Below are 25,250 nucleotides of genomic sequence, written 5' to 3' on the forward strand. Positions count from 1 at the left end.
AGATATATAGGCCAGGCATGGTGACTCGTGCCTATAATCCCAGCACTTTGGAAGGCCGAGGATGGTGGATTGCCTGAGGTCAGAAGTTCGAGACCAGTCTGGCCTATGTGGTGAAACTCTGTCTCTGCTAATAATACAAAAAAACTAGCCAGGCATGGTGGCATGTACCTGTAATCCCAGCTACTTGAGAGGCTGAAGCAGGGGAATTGCTTGAACCAGGGAGGAGGAGGTTGCAGTGAGTTGCTGTCAGCCAAGATCACACCACTGCACTCCAGCCTGGGTGACAGAGTGAGACTCTGTCTTAAAAAAAAAAAAAAAAGAAAGAAAGAAAGAAAAGAGATATGCAGAAACATATATCTGGTTTAAAAATTATACACACACACACACAATGATATAGTTTGGATATGTGTCCCCACCCAAATCTCATGTTGAAGTGTAATCCCCAGTATTGGAGATAGGGCCTGGTGGGAGGTGACTGGATCACGGGGGTGAATTTCTCATGAATGGTTTAGCACCATCCCCTTGATGATATCCTTGCAAAAGTGAGTGACTTTTTGCACGATCTGCCTGTTTAAAACTGTGCGGCATCTCTCTCTCTCTCTCTCTCTCTCTCTCTCTCCCCCTCTCCCTCACTCTCTCTCTCTATTTGCTCCTGCTCTGGCCATGTGATATGCCTGCTCCCCTTTTACCTTCCACCATGATTGGAAGCTTCCTGAGGCCTCCCCAGAAGCAAATGCCTGTATAGCCTGCAGAACCATGTGCCAATGAAACCTCTTTTCTTTATAAATTACTCAGTCTCAAGTGTTTATAGCAATGCAAAAACAGCTTAATAGAGAAAATTGGGATCAAGGAATGGGAAATTGCTGTAAAGATAACTGGGTAACAGGCAGAGATTAGAAGAGTTTGGAGGGCTCAGAAAAAGACAGGAAGATGAAGGAAAGTTTGGAACTTCTTAGAGACTGGTTAAATGCTTGTGACCAAAATGCTGATAATGATATGGACAATTAAATCCAGGCTGCCAAGGTCTCGGATGAAAATGAAGAATTTATTGGGAACTGGAGTAAAGGTCACCCTTGTTAAGCCTCAGCAAAGAACTTGGCCACATTATGTCCATGCCCTAGGAATATGTAGAATTTTGAACTTGAGAGTGATGACCTAGGATATCTGGTGGAAGAAATTTCCAAGCAGCAGTATTCAAGACATGGCCTGCCTGCTTCCAATAGCCTACATTCAGATGCAAAAGCAAAGAAACGACTTGAAGTTGAAACTTACATTTACAAAGAAGCAGAAGCTAGGCATAGTGGCTCACACCTGCAATCCCAAAACTTTGGGAGGCTGAGGTGAGAGAATTGCTTGAGTCCAGGAGTTTGAACTAGCCCAGACAACACAGCGAGACCCCATCTCTTAAAAAAAATAAAAGGGAAGCAGAGCATAAAAGGTTGGAAACTTTGTAGCTTGGCCATGTGACAGAGAAAGTAAAAGCTTTTTTGGGAGAGAATTAAAGAGGGCTGCTGGGCCACCACTTGCTAGAGTAATTTGCATAACTAAAAAGGAGGCAAAGGCTGATTGCCAAAACAATGAGAAAAAGGCCTTGAAGGCATTTCAGAGACCTTCATGGCAGCCCCTCGCATCACAGGCCCAGAGGCCTAGGAGAGAAAAATGGTTTCATAGTCCAGGCCCAGGGTCCACTGCCCTGTGCAGCCTTGACACACTGCTCCCTGCATCCCTATGACTCCAGCTCCAGCCATGGGTCCAAGGAGTCCAGGTGCAGCTTGGGCTGCTGCTTCAGCTTGTGACAGCCATAAACCTTGGCAGCTTCCATGTGGTATTAGTCTGTGGGTGCACAGAGTGCAAGAGTTGAGGCTTGGGAGCCTCTGCCTAGATTTCAGAGGATATATTTAAAAAATCCAGGGTGCCCAGACAGAAGCATGCTGCAGGAGTGGAGCCCTCATAGAGAACTTTTACTAAGGCAGTGCAGAGGGGAAATGTGGGGTTGAAGACCCCACACAGAGTCTCCACTGGGGCACTGCCTAGTGGAGCTATGAAGAGAGGGCCACCATCCTCCATGAATAATATATCCACCAACAACTTGCACTCTGCACCTGGAAAAACCACAAGCACTTGACACCACCCCCTGAGAGCAGCTGCAGGGGCTGAACCCTGTAAAGCCACAGGGAGTTCCACCCCTCCCAAGAGCTCCATCCCTTGCACCAGCGTGCTCTGGATATGGGATATGGAGTCAATGGAGTTTATTTGGAGCTTTCAGCCCTGCTGAGTTTTGAACTTCTGTGGGGCTTGTAGCCCCTTTCTTTTGGCCAATTTCTCCCTTTGGGAATGGGAATGTTGACCCAAGGTCTATAACCCCATTGTATCTTGGAAGTAAATAACTTGTTTTTTATTTTACAGGCTCATAGGTGGAAGGGACTTGCCTTCGTCAGATAAGACTTTGGACTTCGAGTTGATGCTGGAATGAGTTAAGGCTTGAGGGGACTATTGAGGAAGGATGATTGTATTTTGAAATGTGAGAAGGGCATGAGATTTGGAAGGGTCCAGGGTCAATATGGTATAGTTTGAATATGTGTCCCCGCCCAAATCTCATGTTGAATTGTAATCTCCAGTATTGGAGGTAGGGACTGGTGGGGGATGAATGGAGGGGACAGATTTCTTATGAACGATTTAGCACCATCCTTTTGGTGCTGTCCTTGCAAATAATAAGTGACTTCTTGTAAGATCTGACTGTTTAAAAGTGTGTGGCGTCTCTCTCTTTCTCTGTCTCGCTTGCTCTTGCTTTGGCCATGTGATGTGCCTGTACCACTTTGCCTTCTGCCATGACTGGAAGCTTCATGAGGCCTCCACAGTAACCGAGCAGATCTACCAGCATCATGATTCCTGTAAAGGCTGCAGAATCATGAACTAATTAAAGTTATTTCCCTTATAAATTACCCAGTCTCTAGGATTTCTTTATAGCAATAAAAGAACAGCCTAAAACACACAGAAACACACACACACACACACACACAACACACACACAGATAGCCACAAGGACAAATCTCACACATAATTATTTTGTTTGCCTCCTAAATTTCTTTTTTTCAACCATAGTTAGCAAATCATCTCAGTTACCTTTAAAACACACATACACATAAACACACACTAAAATCTTCCATGATGAAATACATGGAGCACATATACAAGCTACATGAAAAAGTAGCTTCTGGGAATTGCTTTATTTTCTTTTTAAAGCCACCTTTGCAGTACTTTGCTTATAGTTTGTTAATAAAATCAACCACCAATCACATGTGATAGCATCTTAGAGATCAGTGCCAATGATTTTGCTTTGAGTTTCTTTGTTTGTAACTTGTCCACTTTCCCCAGTTAGTCCCATCTGGAAGGGTCCCAGGGTTTTTGAGGAAGAAGGCAATTTAATCCAGAAGTTCTCAATTCTTTTTGAAAATGTTCAGGCAAGTGAAGAGTAGCTCTAGCCATTCACATTTTTTTCAGATAGCCACGGAAGGCCAGAAAGCAGTGGTCTGCCTGCCAAAAGCGCTTGGGCCTGAGCATGACTCAGGTTCCTCTGACATTTTGTGCCAACTCCACCAGCCCAGCCTGGGAAGCAATGTAAACTATTTTTAACAATATGGGAGGGGAGAGGAAGTACTGGTTCCAATAACTCTCACTGGCTAATCTTTTAAAAGCGCTTGGAAGTTCACCCATTTGGCAATGAGAAGTGAATGGAACTTGGAACTGCAGAAATGGAAAATATTGTGTACGGAGCTTTGCAAAACAAACAAATTCCTTTTTTAATGGATTGTACCTTTCACTTAAGAACCCTGAAAACATTCAGAGCACATCAATAATTTCCAAAACAGGCTGGACGCGGTGGCTCAAGCCTGTAATCCTAGCACTTTGGGAGGCCGAGACGGGCGGATCACGAGGTCAGGAGATCGAGACCATCCTGGCTAACACGGTGAAACCCCGTCTCTACTAAAAAAATACAAAAAAAAAAAAACTAGCCGGGCGAGGTGGCGGGCGCCTGTAGTCCCAGCTACTCGTAGTCCCAGCTACTCAGAGGCTGAGGCAGGAGAATGGCATAAACCCAGGAGGCAGAGCTTGCAGTGAGCTGAGATGCAGCCACTGCACTCCAGCCCGGGCGACAGAACGAGACTCTGTCTCAAAAAAATAAATAAATAAATAAATAAATAAATAAATAAATAATTTAATTAATTTCCAAAACAGTGTCCAGGGCAGCTCAACACTTTTTTGCATTGACTAATGGGAGGACTCAGACCCAAAAAGACAAGCTCACAGGACAAGCCAATGTCAGACTTCCAACCTCATGTCTCTGACCGACTGTCATGTCTCTGACAGGGCTCTGGAGGAACCACCCTGAGCAGATGTGAAGTGGTCCATCTGGTCTGGGCATCAGCTGGACTCCCTGGAGTTTATAAATCAATTTAACCCTGCTATATATTCGTGTGCTTGAAACACAGATAGACCCACCTTCACAAAACATTCACGAGAAACACTTGTCCAGAAAATGTAACTGCAAATTATCTGCTCTAGAGTTCCTATCACAAATTGAATGCTAGGAAAAGTAAAAGCAAGGGTTACTGAACTCATAGACATCAGAGACTTCTAAAACTTAAGGAAAAAAAATGGTGTGAGGAACAAACATAAGACTGCCAACTTGTAGGGGTATTACATTACTGCCAAGTAAGGGCATTAAAAAGAATATCAATCACCATATTTTCATTAAAAAAGAAAGACATGTTAGCAACAAAAAAGGAAGTTCATTATATCAGAATAAGTAATTATTTTTTAAAAAATATTTACTGCAGGAACATACCAGGAAAATTCTTTAAAACTATTACATTAAAAAATTTGTTACATTGTCGGCTTTTATTCTTTTCAGTTTACAGGCCACAAAACCTGGAAATAGTCACAGAACTGGCTGTGTAGACCTGAATTTAGAGACCACGTGGGCTGCCAGGTTCACTTACCATCCCTGTACACTTCCCCCCTAAATACTTTAAGTATCATAATAAACCACTGGACAGTCCCAATACCCAGAGTGAGTATAGACACTTTTACCTAACATAGATTTCTTCTTATATGAGGCTGGACGATCATACAGTGATCTCTGGATGTCGGAATATTTAGAAACCTCTTTCCTTTCTAGCATGGGGACATACTGTGTGGTATCAGCCTGCTTCATGTCCATGTAGTCACCATTGTTTTCAAAAGATAAAATAACATAGCTGTAAAAACAGAAAGAGAAATCTTACCCAGGGTGCCCTTCTGAAGTGGTCATTCCACTTTCAGCAGATGATGATTTTGGGGGACCTACAACGTGCCAGGTACTGAGGTAGGCATGGGAGCTAACCAGGTAAAAGCAAAACCAATCCACACCCTTCACATGAGGTGATCTAGTCAAGGAGATGAGCATTAATCAAACAGTCACACAAATACATGCACCACAGCAATTCCACTACTGGATATCTACCAGAGGAAAGGAAGTCATACGAAAAAGATACTTGCACACACATGTTTATAGCAGCACAATTCACAATTGAAAAAATGTGGAACCAACCCCAAATGCCCATTAATCAAGGATGGATAAAGAAACTGCAGTGTATCTATACATATGTATGTATAGGTATATATATATATATATACTACTCAGCTATTAAAAGTAATGAATTAATGGCATTCACAGCAACCTGGATGGGACTGGAGACTATTATTCTAAGTGAAGTAACTCAGAAATGGGAAACAAAACATCGTATGTTCTCACTCATAAGTGGGAGCTAAGCTATGAGGACACAAAGGCATAAGAAGGACACGATGGGCTTGGGGACTCGGGAAAAGAGAGGTGGGTGAGGGATAAAAGACTACAAACTGGGTTCAGTGTATACTGCTCCAGTGATGGGTGCACCAAAATCTCACAAATCACCACTAAAGAATTTACTCATGTAACCAAATACCACTTGTTCCCCCAAAACCTATGGAAATAAAAGGTTTTTTTAAACAGGGGAAAAAAGAAATATAACAAACAAAATAAATACACAGATCAACTCAAACTCAGATGTGCTGTGAAGGAAGAATGGTTTCAATAGCCTGTAAGGAAAATGACTTGATCTGGGGATCACGAAAGCACTTTTCAGAAGACGTAGAATGAATCCCACTGACAAAGATGGGAAAGACTGGGGGAATATTTGTCATGGCACCTGGCACATACAAAGGACTCCACAAATGTCAGTTGCCATGATGATTACTGTCCACTTGTTTTCAGAGCCAGTTCCCTGCGCATCTCTAGCAGGAGCCCGCACCTCCTGTAGAGCCACATCTAAGACAGTGGGGCTGTGCTCCCATGGATCTGTAAGTCCATTACACTTAAAGTTTGAAGAATTCACTACATTAAGTCTGTCATTATTCTTTCTCAGTTTTTCAACTCACAGGCCTTGGAACCTGAGCCATGTGGCCATGTGGCTTGGGCATATAATTCCTTCTACCCACTCAATTTAGCACCCATTTGGTGTCCACTAAGTAATTTATTATGAAGTGAATTCATTGTACTTTCTGATATTACAGAACTTCCTATCTACAGCTCTTTATAGCCACTCGTAGGTTTCTGCAGTAGGGATCACTATCATTGGCGTCATTTACAGGTCCAGGTTCAGCAAGGACCTCAAGCTTGGAGATCCACAGACAGTTCTCGTAAGGTTCCAGAACTCAAGCATCCCTGACCAGAGCTGCATTTTATAGGTCTAAATGGATCACATGTAAATAGCAGAAGAGCTCCCAGAATCATTCTAACTCTCACTCTCATTCAAACCTATCAGCAAGGCCTTCCCATGTCCAAAACACCTGTAGACATGAATCTCTCTGCATGATCATGGAATAGTCAACTGGGCAGGATGGTTTGACTCTAAGTCTTGCTACCTTGGGCATTGAACCTGCAGACATGGAATTTATCAGGACATGGGTCTTTTCATTTGTGATGCCTGTAAGATAATGATAGATAGCAACCTCTCTCTTTGCACCCACCTCCGTGTGCTGTCATCAGCAGGGTTCAACCCAAAGATATCCAGCTCTTTCTTTGGCTTCTCTGGGTGGCGGCTCAGGAAGCTATCCCTATTCTTATGCAAATAGTTGACCAAATCTCCGTAGAAGCAGTACTCTGTGATGATGTAAATGGGGCCTATGGAGACAAAAGTCGTTAGGAGATGGGTATGAAAATGAAGAACCAAAAAGTCATGAATTATCCTGCAGACCATTTGGGGCAGAAAAAAACAAGATACCAAAAAAGTGTTTTGTTGTTTTTTTTTTAAAAAAAGAGCCATGAATGGCTATGACTGGACTGGCAACAGATTTTGCTCAAAAAAAAACAATGAGCTTCCATCAATTCAAGGGACCGGTCAGCTCCATTTAAGGGACTTCTATTCCCTGGCATGTGTGGGGATGGAGAGTGGAGGATTTAAGCCTGAATGAACAGTTTTCAGAACCACATGTGTCCAGTGAAAACCCTCACTCCAGGTCAGCGAGCCCACCTGACTTGGTGCAGGCTCCCAGCAAGTTTACAATGTTCAAATGTGGCCCCAGGTGAGTCATTATCTTCAGTTCAGACATGAGAGCTTGTTTTTCACTGGATCTGGCCGTGGCTGTTGAAGGAATAAATCACATATCAGTCCAGCTGAGCTACCAACTTCCCGTGCTCAGAAAAAAAACAAGAACATAACTAATCCTGTGATTGGATATCATTGTATTTACCAAAAGTCTAAATGAAGTAGATGGCTACTTGGCCTCAATGCTAATAACTAATTCCTGGTCTTTCTAGCAAAATGAAGTCTGGAAATAACAAGCTCTTAATTTTCCAACATATGGGCAGCAAGAGCAATCTAAATAAACCTAATTGACAAAATTGTCTAAATACACATAAAACCTGGAGTCAAAAGAATCAGGATCTAGTCCTAAATGTCTTATTCACTAGCTGTATGATTTTGAGAAATTCCTTTAATATCCCCATGCTCAAAAAATCCCCAGGAAGGAGCACTTACGTTTTAGCATCTTCACTGCAACTTTCATGACAGGTTGGGACCGGCTTAATCCATAGGCTGTTCCTTCAACCACCTTCCCAAACGCTCCAGACCCCAAGACCCGACCTGTGGGCAGGCAGAATCATTAACACCCAAAAACTCCAGCCGCCTCCTCAGCTTTCTGCACCATAGCCAGCTCTCTGTGGGTGGACAGCTGGGCGGGTGTCTGTCCTGTTTGGAATAAGCATAATGACTCCTCCAAGTCATCGTGTCAAAAACGGAATTGAGCCCACAGGGAAGGAAATTAGCATAATTGCTTTTGTCGAATAACATTTGCAGGGGAAAGAAAACACAGAGGGGAGAAAGGAGGGTGCAGCCCTCCCTGGTGTGAGCATGCTGTCTACCAGCTTCGTGCTGGGCCAGCCCCTGGGATCCTCTGCCTTCGGAGGCTCTCACCCATACCCCCTGGTTCTCTCCCCTTCTGTTTTCCATATGCAAACAGGGGCATCTTTTGTCTTAGTAAATTATTAGCCACTGGAAATACTTCAGGATTCAAAATATCACTGATTCCAAGGACTGACTAAGTAAAAACTTCAGGCTGGGCTCACTGCTCCCTATTAATTAGGAAAGCCACTCCACCAAGAGCTAAGCATGCCCGAGAGCACAGCAATTAGCTTCATGTTGGGAGGAGACTTACGTAAAGACACTGAAGCTGTTGTCCCACCCTGAAAGGGCTCACAGTCTGAGAGAAACATTTCCCAGGGTGTCAGTCTCACCGCGGATAGCCAAGCCCAGGAAAGACTTGGCTCATGAAAGACACTAACAGCCAACACTGACTCTTACTGCACGTCTGTGTTACTGGAAATCGTACCTGGAAAGGTATTGCTTCACCAGCAATGCCTTTCAGTATAATGGGAATTATGCCCCTTTCCCCGTATTTTACTACTTTTTAACTCCCTAAGCTCCTCATCCCTTTTTGGGAAATAGGCAGGAAAATAAAGAAAGCTTAGATATAAATATTTGAAATTGGGAGCAGCTCTTATAACCGCCCCATGAGTTCTCCTTGCCGGCTGCCTAGACAGAGCCAATTTATCAAGGCAGGGGAACTGCAATAGAGAAAGGGTTTAATTCACACAGAGGTGGCTGTACAGGAGACCTATTCTACTATTACTACTATTACTCAAATCAGTGTCTCTGAAACTGGGGAATTTCTACTATTCTATTATTACTCAAATCAGTGTCTCTGAAACTGGGGAATTTCTACTACTTTACTATTCTGCTATTACTCAAATCAGTGTCTCTGAAACTGGGGAATTTCTACTATTCCACTATTACTCAAATCAGTGTCTCTGAAACTGGGGGAATGGGGTTTTTAGGATGATTTGGTGGGTAGGGGGTGAAATGGGGAGTGCTGATTGGTTGGGTCAAAGATGAAATCATGAGCTGATGCTGTCCTCTTGCACTGAGTCAGTTCCTAGGTAGGGGCCACAAGATCAGATGAGCCAGTTTATTGACCTGGGTGGTGTCAGCTGATGCATCGAAATACAGGGTCTCCAAAATATCTCAAGCACTGACCTCAGGTTTCACAACAGTGACCCTTAAACCGTGCTTTCTAATCTTGTAGCTAATTTGTTAGTCCCACAAAGGCACTCTAGTTCCCAGGCAAGAAGAGGGTTTGTTTTGGCAAAGGGCTATTATTGTCTTTTTTTCAAAGGCAAATATAAAATAAGTTCCTCTCAAAGTTAGTTTGGCCTATGCCCAGGAAGGAACAAGGACAACTTGGAGGCTAAAGCAAAATGGAGTTGGTTAGATCATATCTCATTCACTGTCATAATTTCCTCAGTTGCAACTTTTGGAAAGGTGATTTCACTCTGCTGCCTTGCTTGATTTCATTTTAAGTAACTCTCCAAGCAGACTTCTGTATTTTGGAATGAGACAGGTAAGTAAGTAAAACCTGCATTTGGCATTCTTTAACGTATATACTATTAGATCATTCATCATAACACAACCTCTACCTATACTTCATTTGCCTTTGTCTTGCTTTCATTCATTAGGAGTGTGATTTAAAAAAAGAAATACTGCCTTGGACTAAGGCTTCATATTCTTGGTCTCAGCCCAGGATTGAAATATTTGAAATGCTTGTGGTAAGTTGACTTGCTTATTTTTACATATTTTGCCTTAAAATGTACCTATATTTTTATATTCCATATTCTAAATATATAAAAAGGAGTATCTAATGCATCTTTAAAACATACTGAATCAAAACACATTTTGTGGTTGTCCTCATTCATTTCTCATCTGCTCATTTTTAGTCACAGAAATTCATCTCATTTTCAATTCGTGTCATTTCTAAAGCAAAGCAATTTTGGTGGGTATCTTTGCCAGCCCTCTTCATATTCTCTTCTCCCTTTGTAAAATTTTCCTTAACTATAATTTGTTATGGAACGAGATTTTAAAAAATCATTGCAGTGATCCAATTAACTCATTGTCAAGACAGAAATGTATTTCTGAAAGCAAATTTCTATTGCCTAGTTCTTACTAAGCACAAGCTCAGGTCTCTATTCTGCCAAGGCCTATAAATTGTAAAGCTGTGTGCAAGAGAAAAGGGAGTCTTGGGAGGTCACCCCATGCAACTTACCAAGCACTAGTCCATCTCTTGGAAACTCCCATCTCGAGTCATAAGGCAGCTGCATCGGGTCCACATAAATATATTCATGTCCATCTGGGCTGATTGATTCAATGACCCTCCAGCGAATTTCATACCTCGGTTTCTATAAATGACCAGGACAGGTAACTGGTGAATTACCAAAGTCCCAGTGCACCAGAGCTTCAATGAAGCTGCACAGTGACTGGACACAGTAGAGTCCAACAATGTTCACTCCACATATAATTACTGAGCTCCTTCTCTGTGCCAAGCACTGAGCCAGGTTGCTGTTCTTGTTCTAATTGGCTTCAAAGATCTTTAGTTTTATGAGAAAATATCTACCTGTTTCCAAATGACAACCAGGACAATGAGTGAGATGATCACAATCACCAGCAGCACCAGGACTGCAGCAGCCACCGTGAGTTCAGAACGCAGGGCTACGTGACAAGAGAGAGAGGCACAATGAAAAGTTTCCTGGCAGACATGCACGGGGGCAGCAAGGTAGTGTGGCTGTGTCTGAGCCAGGAATCTCTCACTGCTGGTGGTGAAATGTGAGGGCTGTCTGGTTCATTTTAGGGATAGGAAGTACCATCTCTCAAAACTATCTACACCCAGGAAACTACATCAACTCTTTCCTTATACAAGTAGGGGACAAAATTCAATCAGGAGAACTCAGTATTTTCTCCAAAGTTGCTCCAACAGTAAACTTATGGACAGAATTTGAATAGGAACAATAAAGATGGATAAATGCAATTGACAGCTACTATATGGGCAGACACCTCTACTTCATATGCTTTATTATAAAGCTTATTTTGTAAATTGCATTTTGCTTATATTGCTTTTGGCTTCATCCATCTTTTAAGGAGCAATGAGACAGAAGATCCTTCTTCCCCACACTGCATCCACATACACAGACATTCAAAGTAGAAACTGTAGCTATATTATCAGACAAGCAAAATGTTGAGGAGCCTCTGCAAAATGCTGTTTTGGATCTGAATCTAAAACAAAGTCCTAGGTAGAGGTTGCAGTGAGCCAATATTGTGCCACTGCACTCCAGCCTGGGCGACAGAGCAAGACTCTGTCTCAAAAAACAGAACAAAATAAAGCAAAGTCCACAGGCCTGCCTTTAAGAGCATTCATAACTGAATTTCTGCCTTGGGACCTTCATTTCTATATGACTCCTATTTGGGATTCAAAGTTCTGCCTGGGGGAAATGGGGCTCAGGTGATGAGTTGTCCTGACTGTTGAGGAACTCACTGGGAGCCACCAGCTTCAGCTCTCGGTTCTCAGCTCCAAGGAGATTCTTAGCCAGGCATCTCACTGCAATGGTCTCTTCCACTTTGGCAAAAGTCACAAGGCCCTCCACGGTATTCCTGTCTCGGGGGTGGATCTCCGTGATGATGTTTGAGACATTGTTGGCCAAAATCGTCCAGGAAGTTTCATTATTACATCTAGAGAGAAAAAGGGCCTAAGTATAGGGCCAATTCCTGAGAGTCATGGCAATGAGTGGAGCCAAGGGAACACTCTAAGATGGCAAGGTGTTGGGATCTTGTCTACATTTTGGGGCACTACACACTGATTTATTTTACATGCAGATGAACATTAAAACTTGTCTGCATGTGCTAAAGAGGGAATAATTCACACATGAACTGAACGTGTTTACATAGCAGGCAGAGATAAGCGAGTTTAATAAAATATGACTACCATTCCCCAATCTTGAACCTATGAGCAAACTGAACAGTTCAATTTCAACCATATTTAATGATCTCAATCTCCCACACCTTCAAAAAGGCCTGGAACCCTCCCTTCTCAACGCTCACTCTGGGAAGAGTCCCTAAGGTGTCACTAGGGTTGCGATGATCCTCAGATTGAGTTATAAGAGCTAGATTCCTGCTCCACACTGGAATCTACTAGAAACTCCAGTCAATATCCAAGTCCATCCTTAGCCCTAGGAGAAGTTAAGATGAGGAGTCTCTGTCTAGAGGAAGAAACAACTGAGGCTTCTGAACACAACCAGTTACCAGGGATGAAGTGTAAACACACCGCTCATGTGCCCATTTAAGAAGGCTGAGGACTGGGAGGAGGGAGGAGGCACTGGCAAATTAACCCACCAAACAGCAGGTAGGCAGATAAGGGACTAAGCAGTCACATTTATGTTTACATGCAGTCTGACCACCAAACAAAGTTCACCAAATAAGGTATGTGAGCCAGGGTAGTAAAAATCTTCTTAGGACAGTGGTTCTTAAAATTCACTCTTTTTTTAGATTGGAGACACTTTGAAGGTCTAATGAAAGCCATGGACCTTCTCCTTACAGCTATTTGTGACAAAAGATACACACTCTGAAGCTATCACACCCAAAACTCTATCTTATAGTCAATAAGTAAAATGTATTTGACATCATTTGTGTCAAGGGAGAAAGCTTCTGACCACAAAGGAAGAAGATACATCTGTTTTCCATACTTCTTAATATCCTTGCATATCATCCACTCAATATCAGGAAGCGGCGTGCCTTCAGCTGTGCACCTCACCGTCTGTCCCCCAGTTGAGCCATGGTGATCATCGACCAAGTCCAGAATGGATGAAGGAACTGCGAGAGGCAGAAAGAAGTCAGAATGGAAGAGTTTGTGTCCCAGAACATGTGGGACTACAAAGTGGAATATGAGTTCACAACTCATCCACGTGGCATTCAAACCACTCCAGAGGGGCTGAAACCAGTTGTACAAGTAACACTACAATTTAGACAGACCCACATGATTAGCAGCATTTTCACAGTTTTGGTGTTTTGAGATTTATCCCTGTGATGTTTTTAACCTGGAATGAACAAAGTGAAGAGTCCATGGTTGTGATGTCTCATACATGTAACCCCAGCTACTTGGTAGGCTGAGGTGGAAGAGAATCACTTGAGCCCAGGATTTGAGGCAAGCCTGGGCAACATGGTGAGAAGAAAGATGAGAAGGGAAAGGGAGGGGAGGGGAGGGGAGGAGAAAGGAGAGGAGAAGGAAGGAAGGAAGGAAGGAAGGAGAGAAAGGAAAAGAAAAGAGAGAGTGAGGGATGAGGGAAGGAAGGAAGGAAGGGGAAAGGCAAAGAGAGAACAAGTGAGGGAGGAAAGAAGGAAGGAAGGAGAGGAAGGAAAAGAAAAGAGAGAGTGAGGGAGGAAGGAGGGAGAGAGGGAAGGAAGGGGAAGGAAGGGAGGGAGGGAGGGAGGGGGGGAGGGAGAAAGTCCCTTGGTTATTTGGCTTGAAAGGCAAGGAAGTTCTTAAAATTATATTATAGCTTAGGATTCAACTAACGGATTCGGCTAAAGTATAATCTAAAGCAGCATTTACCAAAATGCATCTGTGGTATATTATCAGGTTTTAAAGATTCTTTCCTAAATCTGTGGTCAAATAAATTAGGTATACAGTGATGCTTGTATCACAGGTTTTACTGTGAGGATCACATGAATGCACCTCAGACTGCACCTGGCACATGGCTGGGACTGGGGATAGGTGCTGCGCCTGATTGTAAACAGACTTGGGCACTCCGTTCTGGTAGGGACTGGTGTACAATGTCTATAAGGAAAACTTGTACCAAAACTCTCCAGAACAATCTAAAATCATCTGGACCAAAAAGTATCACTTCTCTCTTCTCAGATTGAGAAGAAGGTGCTAAGCAAGCTGGTGGAGGCCAGGTGCAGTGGCTCACACCTGTAATCCTGGTACTTTAAGAGGCCAAGGTGGGAAGACAGCTTGAACCCAGGAGACCAGCCTGGGCAACATGGCAAGAGCCCATCTCTATAAAAATAAAGAAAGCTAGTGGAGCCTTCTTTATAGGGATTCCCCGCCCACTCTAGAGTAACCCAGAACCTCCCAGAAATACCTGAATTCCTAAGTCCAGCAGAGGTATCCCTAATATGTGACATCTGCAGACACTGCTTCTCCCCTAAGTGTTGCTTTTCTTCCATGACCCAGGAGGAAAGTGCCAGGCTTTCCTTGGAAGACACTCATCTACAGAGCTAGCATTATCTTTATACTCCCTTTACATACCTTGAGTTAACAGTTCAAAAGTATAGCTCTTCACATCATCTTCATTTTGAGCTACGATAGTATAATGGCCACTGTCTTCTTCCTTAGCACGGATAAGCTTTAATTTGCTTCGATACCTTTTAAAAAAAGGATTTTGTTTCAACAAGCAGTAGCTAAGTTCCAATTGTTTAAGCAATTGTACTATTCAATTTAAGTTTTATTTTTACTGTAAAAACTAAAGTCATCTTGTTTTCCTTGTCCATATCATCTCTTCTGGAATTCTCAATATTCAGTGCACGTACTGAAGGTCTGGATCATACACACAATTCTTACAAGAGAAAATCAGACATTCAGAGATGAGCAGTGGTCATCTCCAAGAGCTATCAGTTCAGCCAGGGTCTGATTTCTGAAAGAATAAACACAGCCTACCAGCTTTTCTTTAAAAAAACAAAACAAAAAAAAAAAACCCTTTGATTTTTACCTTTTTAAAAAAAATTTGCTTCCCCTAAATATCCATCATTTAGGTGGTTCAGCAAAACAATGGAATACCATTGGAGGACAGAATAAGGACACTTTCTACATATTGGTATGGAGAGGTCCACAGGATATGACATTCCTACTTGCTTGTATTTTGCTTAAAGAAACTCTGGAAGGTTTCCTAAGAACCTAATTAAACAAATAAAGGTGTTTCTCTGTGGGAAGGAGGGGAGAACTGGGCAGTTGGGGACAGGAGTACAGTAAGGCTTCTTACAATGCACTCTCTTTATGTCTGATTATTTTTCAAGCATGAGATTCTATCACCTATTAAAAAAAAACTTATAGGCTGGTTGTGATGACTCACATTGTAATCTCAGCACTTTGGGAGGCCAAGGTGGGTGGATCACTTGAGGTCAGGAGTTCGAGACCAGCCTGACCAACATGGTGAAACCCCCACCTCTATTAAAAATACAAAAAAAAAAAAAAATAAAAAAAAAGCCAGGCATGGTGGCACACACCTGTAATCCCAGCTACTCAGGAGGCTGAGGCTGAAGAATTGCTTGAACCCAGGAGGCAGAGGTTGCAGTGAGCTGTGATCGTACCACTGCACTCGAGCCTGGGTGACAGAGCTTGCAAGACTCCATCTTAAAAAAAAAAAAAAAAGTTAGAAAAAATATGCTTCTCCAAACTTTATTAAAGAGAAGCTTCCCCAAAAATATTTTACATGGATTATAAATGACATCTGGTTGTGTGTGTGTCTGTGTGTGCATGCCTGTGCATAAATATAGTATGTGCCCACTGGATTGTCCTTTATAAATCATCACAGTGTGAAAAAGCAACTGGAATGGAAAAGAAAAGCACTGGTCATGGAGTGAGAAGATCTCAGGCATTATTACAATTCTCCATGCCTCAGTTTCCTTGTGTGTAAAACATGATAATTGTACACATAGCACAGAGTCATTGTGAGAGTTAATTAAAGGAGATTGTATGTGTGAAAGGATTTCATAGGCTCCAAAACACTTTGCAAATGCTGGGGCACTCAGACCTATGAAGAGAGCAGGCTGAACCATACTGGGTGTGCTCCAGGACTGGATTTCCTTAGAGAGTCCCCTAGGGCACACTGGGACGCTGATTACCAAATTATCCTCTGCTGTTTGTTGCCCACACTTCTTCAGCCAAGAAAACCAGTGGGTCCACTAGTTTTAAGCTCCAGGAAGCCAGATCCCCCACCTACCATGTTCATCTTTATATTTACTGGTTCATAATAAGAACTAAAAAATACACATTGAAGGATCCTTGAATCACTAAATCCTTGAAAACGCAGCTTTCCAGAACCACTCAGTTGGCAAGCCTATCCTGCCATTGCTGTGGATTATGGCTTGCAGACAATGCTCACACATGTGTTGGAGGTGTTAGCTGTACCAGTGTTACCCTATTCCTCTCTGGCTGCACAGCCTCATGGAAGTTCCTTATGGAAAGCTGCCCTCCTCGTTGTGCACCTTCATTTTGTGTCAACAGAAAGCCTACCAGATTCAGTACCCACTTCATTTTTCCTTTACTATTCTATAGAGGTTGTAAAATTCCATTTTCTCAGACTGTCTCTCAATTACACGTGGAATTTAGTTCAGAAAGAAGAAAGCAAATCATGAGGTGAACTGAACTGATGAGAAAGGCTCTGTTCTTCCTCCTCCTGAAGGCTTGAAATATAGGACTGACTTTGCCTTTCTGAGATGATTTCTGACAAAAGTATAGGGCTGGTTAGCTGGGTGCTGCAAGATGTACCTTCTGACTCTTGGGTTCTAATCACAGCTTAAAACCTCAAGAAGCCCCATGATATCATCTGACCCAATTCCTTGCCTTGAAGGACATAAGGTATTGTTTACCCTGCATTGTAGATGAGGAAACTGTGGCTGAGGGTGACTCACTCAAAACACCACTACCAGTTAAGAGATGAGAGCAATCGACCATTCTGATTAAAAGGCAGGGATCCAAGTGATTCACTGCACATCTCTTTCCTGACTAAAGTCAACCAGGCTCTACTCTTCTTTCCTATGAGTCCTCAGTTAGGGCAAATGGGTTCCAGATTAAGCCTATGATGTTAACTTTCACGTAAGGTGATGTGATAACTACCTCATGGGTATAATCACCATACATGTCTACTTGCAATATGGATGATGAACATCAGGGAATGTATTCAATCTATTCAATCCTGGTGAGTCCAATTTTACTTCCTTTCTTCCACCCTAGCTGAATACAGTGACCTGTCTCTCCCCAGGGGCCAGAGCTTTTAGTTCTTTCTTCTCATCTTTTCATTAAATACTTACCAGCATACTAATACCATATTGCAATGTTATCATTCAAGGGATGTGATTTCAAGCATCTCTTAACTCAGATTGCTACATTTTCTAGAATGACTTTGGGTCTGGGTTGTAAGACACACACAAACCTCAGTTCGCCCCCGATGCACACTAAAAAAAGGCATACTTGGGCAGAGTGTTTCTTTACCTTATTTCCTGAATCTTTTCCACATCAGTGGTGATCTCCGTGAGATTTTCGATCAGAGTCAGATTGTTTTTCAGCCAGGATATCCTGGGAGGTGGGTAGGCCTGCACCTCTACGACAAAATGTTTGACTTCATGCAGGTTGACAGCTTCCAGCTGGCTAAAGGTGGGTTTGATTTCAATGAACCCTTTCTCTGTACAGGGAAGAGTTTCCATTAAATAAAGATTACCACATATGGATCCCGAGCAGCATGGATGACTGACATTTTAGAAAGCGGAATGTACCATGAACAGAAATAGTGACTCTCTTCATTTCTTTGACCTCCCTGGTAGCCTGGCGGGCAGCACATTCGTAATCTCCACTGTCTTTCACCGTGGCCTCGGGGACCGTCAAAGTGTACACCAATTTGATGGATGGGACTTTGATTTCTTCCAGCATTGTGATGCCTTTGCCTTTCTACAGCAAAAGGGGAAGAAAACCGACTTTTAAAAAGCTCGCTCCTAGGAGTGAACTCTAAGGTAAACTATGGACTCTGGGTGATACGATGTGTCAATGGAGGTTCATCAGTTACAGCAAATGGATGGCAGGGATGTTGACAAGCGGGGAGGCTATGCATGTGTGGGAGCAGGAAACACATGGGAAATCTCTGTACCTCTCACTCAATTTTGCTGTAAACCTAAAACTGCTCTAAAAGATAAAACCTAAAGAAAAAAAGCTAGCTGCTTAGAAAATCATGAGATTTTTTATTTCGTTTTTAATTTTTCTAGAGACAGAATCTCGCTCTGCTGCCCAGGCTGGAGTGCAGTGGCGCAATCATGGCTCACTGAAGCCTCAACCTCCTGGGCTCAAGCGATCCTCCTACCTTGGTCTCCGGAGTAGCTGAGGCTACAGGCCCATGCCACCACACCTGGCTAATTTTTAAAACATTTTTGTAGAGACGGAGTCTCGACACATTGCCCAGGCTGATCTCAAACTCCTGGCCTCAAGTGACCCTCCTGCCTCGGCCTCCCAAAGTATTGGGATTACAGGCATGAGCTACCACACCCAGCCCATTTTTTAAAAGGATAGTTAATGACACATATAAGGTGTTTGTGCTATACTGCTGAAGGACAAAGAATGTAACAAACTACTGTTTAAAGAATAACACCTATTAATTATTCAATGTTTATCTATGGATACGAAATAGTTAAAAGCTTTATCTCAGTCAAGCTCAGAGGCTCACATGTGTAATCCCAACACTTTGAAAGGCCAAGGTGCCAAGGTAGGAGGATCACTTAAGTCCAGGAATTCGAGACCAGCCTGGGCAGTATAGTGAGACCCTCATCTCTACAAAAAAAAAAAAAAAAAAGGAGAAGAAAAAAAAACAAAAGAAAGACAAATAAAAAATAAAAGTTTTATCTCCCTAAAATATACACAGTGATGCTCTGGGAAGTAGTCTTTCCTTTGTCTCTCCGTATTTTACAAAGTTTCTGCAATAAACCTACATTACTTTTACAATCAGAAGAAAACATACTGTATGAAACAATACTTTGATTATATATTTGTAAGCCAAATAGCATGTACTTTGGTTTGGAAAAAAAATGCTGTATCCTATAAATAAAAAGCAGTGTTTATGTTTTAGGGATTAACGGCAATCAAGCACTAACAGAAGAACCAAATCACTCCATATTTCAGGGAAGATGTACATTTGTTGGACTGTAAATGTCCCTTCACCATGTGAAGTTTTTGAGGCAATAGTGAAAATGCCCACCTTTCAATCAGATGCCCCAGGACGAATGAAAAGCAGTGGCAAATGCATGGGAGAGAGAAATATATAAAAGGAGGGAGATCAATGGATAGAAGGACAGAAAGCTGTCAAATGCCTAAAAGAACAGGGAGCAGAAATTTACAAGTCAGGAGTAGAGGGAAGAAATATATATATCTGGTTTTTGTTCTTCATAACAATGTTAGTCATTCCTGCATTTGGGCATTCATAGCCTCTTACACATGGCTCTCTTACTTGGTGACAATGCATTAGAATGACTGAGACTCTGTGTAAATCTCCAGTGACCAAGAGGCAGCATGGTGGCTCCCTTTCCCCACTTCCATCTCCCCTCCTCCCTTCATCCGGCAATATTGGACCAGCTTCTGGTACAGTGCTTGGGATTGAGTAAACATCATTAAACCTTTGCTGAATGATTACATGGTGACTGTTCACTGAAGGTGAGCCATGCAAAGGTCAGGCACATAGGAGGTGGAACAGGAAGACACACTGTCCTCAGTGTCAACAAGGCAGAAGAGGAAGGAGTGCGGGCAATGAACACTATCAGATGAATCAACCGTCAGGAGCACAGAAGCCAAGACAATGACAATCAATGATTCTCCGCAATAGTAAAATCCAGCGGTTTTTTTGCTCTTCTAAGTCTTTGGTTGATATCTTGTAGCCAGAGAACCTTCCTATTTCTGTCTGACTTCTGAGAAAGAAGGCTTAGTGCACACTCTTTATATATTCTGAAGGCCCTGGTCTAGCAACTATCGTTTCAAACTCGCCCATTGATCAAGGAGCCCTAAAGGCCTTTTAATCAAATGTGTTCATCATAGAGGTGGGAAGCTAAGGTCTAGAGAAACTCAGTGATGTGCCCATCAGCGACAGACTCAGCACTAATGCAGGTCTTCTGAGCCCTGCTGCTCTGCTCCAAGCCATTGCACATTTTGAGGGTACCTACCACTTCTCCAGGGTAAGTCCACTGAAGGTCAACCACCTCATTGTTAAAAACAGCACAGGTGACCACAATCGTTTCCCCTGACTTATACACGGTTTTAAGAGCTTCCATTTCTAGATCCAGCTCTGATGTTGCTATAAAAAAGAACAAATACAAGGGCCTAAAAATCCATAGGATAGTAAGGATCTTATAAAGTTTGGGTGGTGGTGTTGTTTTTTGTTTTTTTAAGAAAACCCTGAAAAATAATTTGTGAACCAATTATGAATAAAAGCCCTGATCAAGATAAAATTTGAAAAATCTCACAAGGCTTGATTTTGAGATGGTGTACAACAATTAGGTGTATAGTTATAATACAGAATTATAAAATAATAACAATAAAAATAAATTCCAATCAAACAGAACACCGCATTCCTCAGCAGTGCATTAGTTACGGTTATACTCGTCTACAATCACCTTGACTGACATATTTATTCATTTAATCAACCAACCTTTGATGATCCACACTGCTCTAGACACTTTGTTTCCATCCAATTTTTTCTTCTCTTCTTCTCTTCCACTCTGCTCCTCAATTATTCTCAGTACTTTCCCAGAACCTAGCACAGTGCCTGGCACAAAATTAGCTGAGCTCTGATTTTAAAACAGTGGACTCTTGCTGCTACCCATTCCTCCACATAGAATAGTGGTCAGGAAAAATCTGTTGACCTCAGCATGTATTATACTTCCCCAAGCGTACTAATGGTGGACATCAAAGGGTTGAAGTCTACAACTACTTTCTTCAAAATTGAAATCACTTTTCTTAAGTTACTAAAATTAATCTAGGAATCTAACCCCCTAGGTGTATATTTGTTTTTAGGGCCTCCGTAGTCAGGAATGTGAATGAAAGTAAGAGGCTTATGTAAGAAAAGAATTCCTTACAGTATTTTGAAGTCAACTGATGAAACATGAAATCTTGCATGAGTAATCAAGCTTTAGCCTTCAGTAATTTTAAGCTTATTATTATAACCATAGAGGTCACCCTGACACTGTATTAGCTGGGGTCCTAAATCCCAAAATCAGAATTTAGGATCACCAGTGGTGATGATTTAAAAAAAAAAATCATACATGCACCTGATGATTTTGCCTGTTACTCTTATTTAAAGAAGGAAGGAGATGATACAAGTACCTTTTAAAGCATAAACATTAAATGGGATGGTCTGGAACTTCTTTCCTTTGACGGTGGCCTCACAGATATAGGGCCCTACAGTGAAGGTCCCATTAAAGCCCTGTCTGCTGTTGTAGGAGGCAGGTACCACCCCCTCACTGTTGTGTAAAGTTACAGGAGTCTCGGGATCAGTTGTGCGACAAGGTATGATGGCAGAATCATCGTCCTCCACAATGACTAAATAATCCGTCATTCCTAGAGGTACAAAGGCTACATCTGGGTCTGTGGTTTGAAAAAGAATGAAGACTCTATTAGACATTAATTTCACCTTTACACATAAATCCAGAAAAACTATCCCACTGGCAGTATTGATATTAGGTATGAAGTTCACCTTTACACATATATCCAGAAGAATTGTCCCACTGGCATTAGTTATCATGAAGCTACAAAGTGATTTTTAAGTATGAATAATATCAAATTGCCTGTCTCCTGATGGATAATACTGATGATAAATATCAATACTGGACAAGAGTTGTGGCTCATGCCTTTAATCCCAGCACTTTGGGAAGCCAAGGTGGGAGGGCTGCTTGTGTTCAGGAGTTTGAGACCAGGCTGGGCAACATAGAGAGATCCTGTCTCTACAAATAAATAAATAAATATGAAGCAGGAATGTAAATCAAAATTTAAACAACTAAAAACAAAAATGAACAATAAAATAATAGAGTCCAACTCTGTTCAAAACAGGAAAAAATATTTCTAGTTTTATTATGAAATACTTTCAAAAAACTCTTATCACCTGTAGTCAGTACGATTGAAAAGTACCACAGAAATGTGTTTGTTAAAAAGTAATCCTTTGAGAAATACATAAAATTTAAAGAAGGAGAAGGAGAAGGAGCCTGAGAATTTCCTTTCCAAAAGAAAAACAGCTACTTAAGCTACGATGGTAAGAAGTTCTAAGATTCTCAAACATCAGCTGCAGAAAAGGCCCCTAAATCTCCATTATTGTGAAATAAAAAGATCTCTGTCAGACAGCGATGCAGGGGCTACTTGGATGGCATCTGTGCTGGAAAAAGATAGGGAACAAGAAGAATTTTTGGACAATCTTACACGGATTAAAACTTCAGGGACTTGTGTGCCTTTAACACTTTCACGATCCTACCATTCTCTTCACAGCAGGACACAATCCCTCCACACCTAGAGGATTTTCCTGAAGGAATCTAAGTGTGAATGAAGTTGGGGTGACATTCTAAATGTCTTCCCTTTTCAAAACAAAGTTGTTTATTTTTTCCTTAATTGTTAAGAAGGAAGGCTCATATGAATAAGAGTATCATGAAAGAAGTAAAGAGGGTCTAGATCCCTGGGGACACCCGTAGTTACAGAGGGTAAGAAGAGGAGCCCATTAAAAACTGAAAAAGAAAAGGCAGAAAGGTAGGAAGACACACTTCTGTGAGAACCCCCTTCCTCGACCTATGCCAAAACAGCAAGGATGGCAGGAATCCTAAGCGGTTTCTGTTTTGTTCTAAAACCAAGGATTCTAGCCACAGTCCTTTTTAATTTACCCAACTGCCACCACTTGTGTTCAATCCTTTGTCCTTTTAATTAAATGTAGGAGTAGGCCAGGCCCTGTGGCTCATGCCTGTAACCCCAGAACTTTGGAAGGCTGAGGTGGGTGGGGCTCACTTGAGCCCAGGAGTAAATCGAGTGTTTATTTGGAAGATATTATAATGAACTATCAGCAACTCCAAGACCGGGCTTACCTATTAATTTTTGTATACTCAACACGTAGCCCAGTGCTGGACACACTGTGAGTATGTGTGCAACTTGAATGAACTGAATAGAGATGAGTATATTTCAGATTGTTTATACAGTACCAATATAGGACATGTCATAACAAAGATGACTTTCCAAACTTAATACAGCTCCGAAATGCTAACAATGAATATTTCTTGATAATATTACAAATGATTTTTATTTCTGTGTGTTCGCTTACATCTTTCAAACTTCCTGCAATAAATATTAATTATTTATATATATGTTTAAAACCTTAGTACATTTAACAGGAAAGACAGGAAGAGAAGAAGCTCGGTCTTGGGGACCCATCCCACTCACCTGGCACATAGATGTAAATGTGCCTGCCTTCAAGCTCATTCTCTTCTGTCTGAGTGTGGTTGTAATAGCAAGTGTACAACCCTGTGTGGGCCGCCGAGGCACTGCTCACTTCCAAAACTGTCACAAAACGGCCACTGTTGTTTTCTTCATTTCTGATTTCCACATCAGAGTTCTCTTCTTCAGACATGGGGTACTGCCAGCTCACTTCACTATCCCCAAAGCATCTCAGAGAAAAGGATGAATTCAGCTGCACAACCTTTTCATTTTCATTTGGAAGGATAGAGGGTAACGAAAGCTGGCAGAGGATTAGGCTCAGCCCTGCAAAAGGAAACACGCTCTGAATAGGATGCAGCCAGAAAGGACGGTCTCATTCCGAGAACTGAGAGAAGCAACAGTAGCAGCTTAGATGAACAATGACCATTTCTACACAAAAATCCGTTAGCCTGGACGCCCATGAAAGGTCCCCCATTATAACAGCCACTGCATCTGCTGAGAGCAGCAAATGTTCCAGATAGCTCCACCAAGCCCCACTAGATTCACTCCTCCAAACACTCAAATGGACAGAGGATGTCTGATTCCAATTCCATAGTTCAGACTCTTATGTGTAACCATAAATCATCCCAAGATGGCACAGGCTCAGGTACATATGGGTTCTTTATGGTTCACAGTCACTGCAGAGGTTTCCCTTAGTTAAAATGAGATGAGGCTGGGGTGCAGCGGCTCATGTCTGTAATCCCTGCACTTTGGGAGGTGGAAGTGGGAGGATCGCTTGAGTTCAGGAGTTTGAGACCAGGCTGGGCAACATAGTGAGACCTGGTCTCCACAAAAAATAAAAAATAAAAAAATTAGCCAGGTGTGCTGGTGCACACCTGTAGTCCCAGCTACTCCAGAGGCTGAGGTAAGAGGATCACTGGAGCCCAGGAGATTGAGGCTGCGGTGAGCCTCTGCACTCCAGCCTAGGCAATAGAGCGAGAGACCTTGTCTCAAAAAAACAAAACAAAACAAAACAAAAACACATGGAATTAGAACAGAGGCAAGGATACGGACTGAACAAAACACAAAGCACATCTGTGCTCAAGAATTCCACATTTTCCATTTCTTATAGCCCCCGGGCATGCTGTCTCTCCCTCATGACTTCCAGGGCCAAGCAGGATGATGTGGATTTATTTATTTGTTTATATATTTATTTGTTTTTATGAGATGGAGTCTTGCTCTGTCTCCCAGGCTGGAGTGCAGTGGTGCCAGATGATATGGATCTTAATTCACAAGTGGTAAGTAAAACCCAAGAGTGAAAACTCTCAGTTCATCTTTGAACCTCAAATTTCAGTCTCGCTTATTTAGACTGAAACTGAACTTACTCCTTTTGAAATAGAGTAAATGTGATATAGCAAAGGAATCGAAGGTTTGTGGTCATTCTGGATAACGTCCTGTAGTTTTCTACTTCTTTTCACTCTTTTGGACTGTGTATGCAGAGTACAGATAATAAACCCATGGAGCACAGAACTTAGAAAACAAGAAACCCAAGACTGATAGAAGAGATATTTTGACTTAATTTTTAATTAATGATTTGTAATCTCCCTTGGAGCCTGATGTGAGACTCCCACCCAACTTCAATATATGACCACTATAATTCC

The 25,250-nt window shown here is 42.1% G+C and overlaps 1 protein-coding gene across 3 annotated transcripts in view; it reads right to left on the reverse strand.

Moving 5' to 3' along the window:
* PDGFRA (platelet derived growth factor receptor alpha) overlaps nucleotides 1–25,250 on the reverse strand; it is a 61,182-nt gene that overhangs the window by 10,464 nt on the left and 25,468 nt on the right. For 2 of the 3 annotated variants that reach the window (XM_023183121.1, XM_023183120.1), the window contains exons 3-16: nucleotides 23,617–23,934; nucleotides 21,529–21,789; nucleotides 20,370–20,500; nucleotides 17,949–18,120; nucleotides 17,668–17,857; nucleotides 14,707–14,822; nucleotides 13,142–13,268; nucleotides 11,938–12,131; nucleotides 11,023–11,117; nucleotides 10,675–10,807; nucleotides 8,058–8,162; nucleotides 7,551–7,661; nucleotides 7,048–7,201; nucleotides 5,092–5,258 (exon numbers count right to left, since the gene is read on the reverse strand). In XM_023183121.1, the coding sequence (XP_023038889.1) occupies nucleotides 5,092–5,258; nucleotides 7,048–7,201; nucleotides 7,551–7,661; nucleotides 8,058–8,162; nucleotides 10,675–10,807; nucleotides 11,023–11,117; nucleotides 11,938–12,131; nucleotides 13,142–13,268; nucleotides 14,707–14,822; nucleotides 17,668–17,857; nucleotides 17,949–18,120; nucleotides 20,370–20,500; nucleotides 21,529–21,789; nucleotides 23,617–23,934 (2,274 nt within the window). Of the gene's footprint in view, nucleotides 1–3,208; nucleotides 3,607–5,091; nucleotides 5,259–7,047; nucleotides 7,202–7,550; nucleotides 7,662–8,057; nucleotides 8,163–10,674; nucleotides 10,808–11,022; nucleotides 11,118–11,937; nucleotides 12,132–13,141; nucleotides 13,269–14,706; nucleotides 14,823–17,667; nucleotides 17,858–17,948; nucleotides 18,121–20,369; nucleotides 20,501–21,528; nucleotides 21,790–23,616; nucleotides 23,935–25,250 lie in introns of those variants that run through there. The other variant, XM_023183122.2, reaches the window with a different exon arrangement.

The sequence above is a fragment of the Piliocolobus tephrosceles genome, chromosome 3, assembly GCF_002776525.5.
Source record: "Piliocolobus tephrosceles isolate RC106 chromosome 3, ASM277652v3, whole genome shotgun sequence".
In the NCBI taxonomy this organism is placed as follows: domain Eukaryota; kingdom Metazoa; phylum Chordata; class Mammalia; order Primates; family Cercopithecidae; genus Piliocolobus; species Piliocolobus tephrosceles.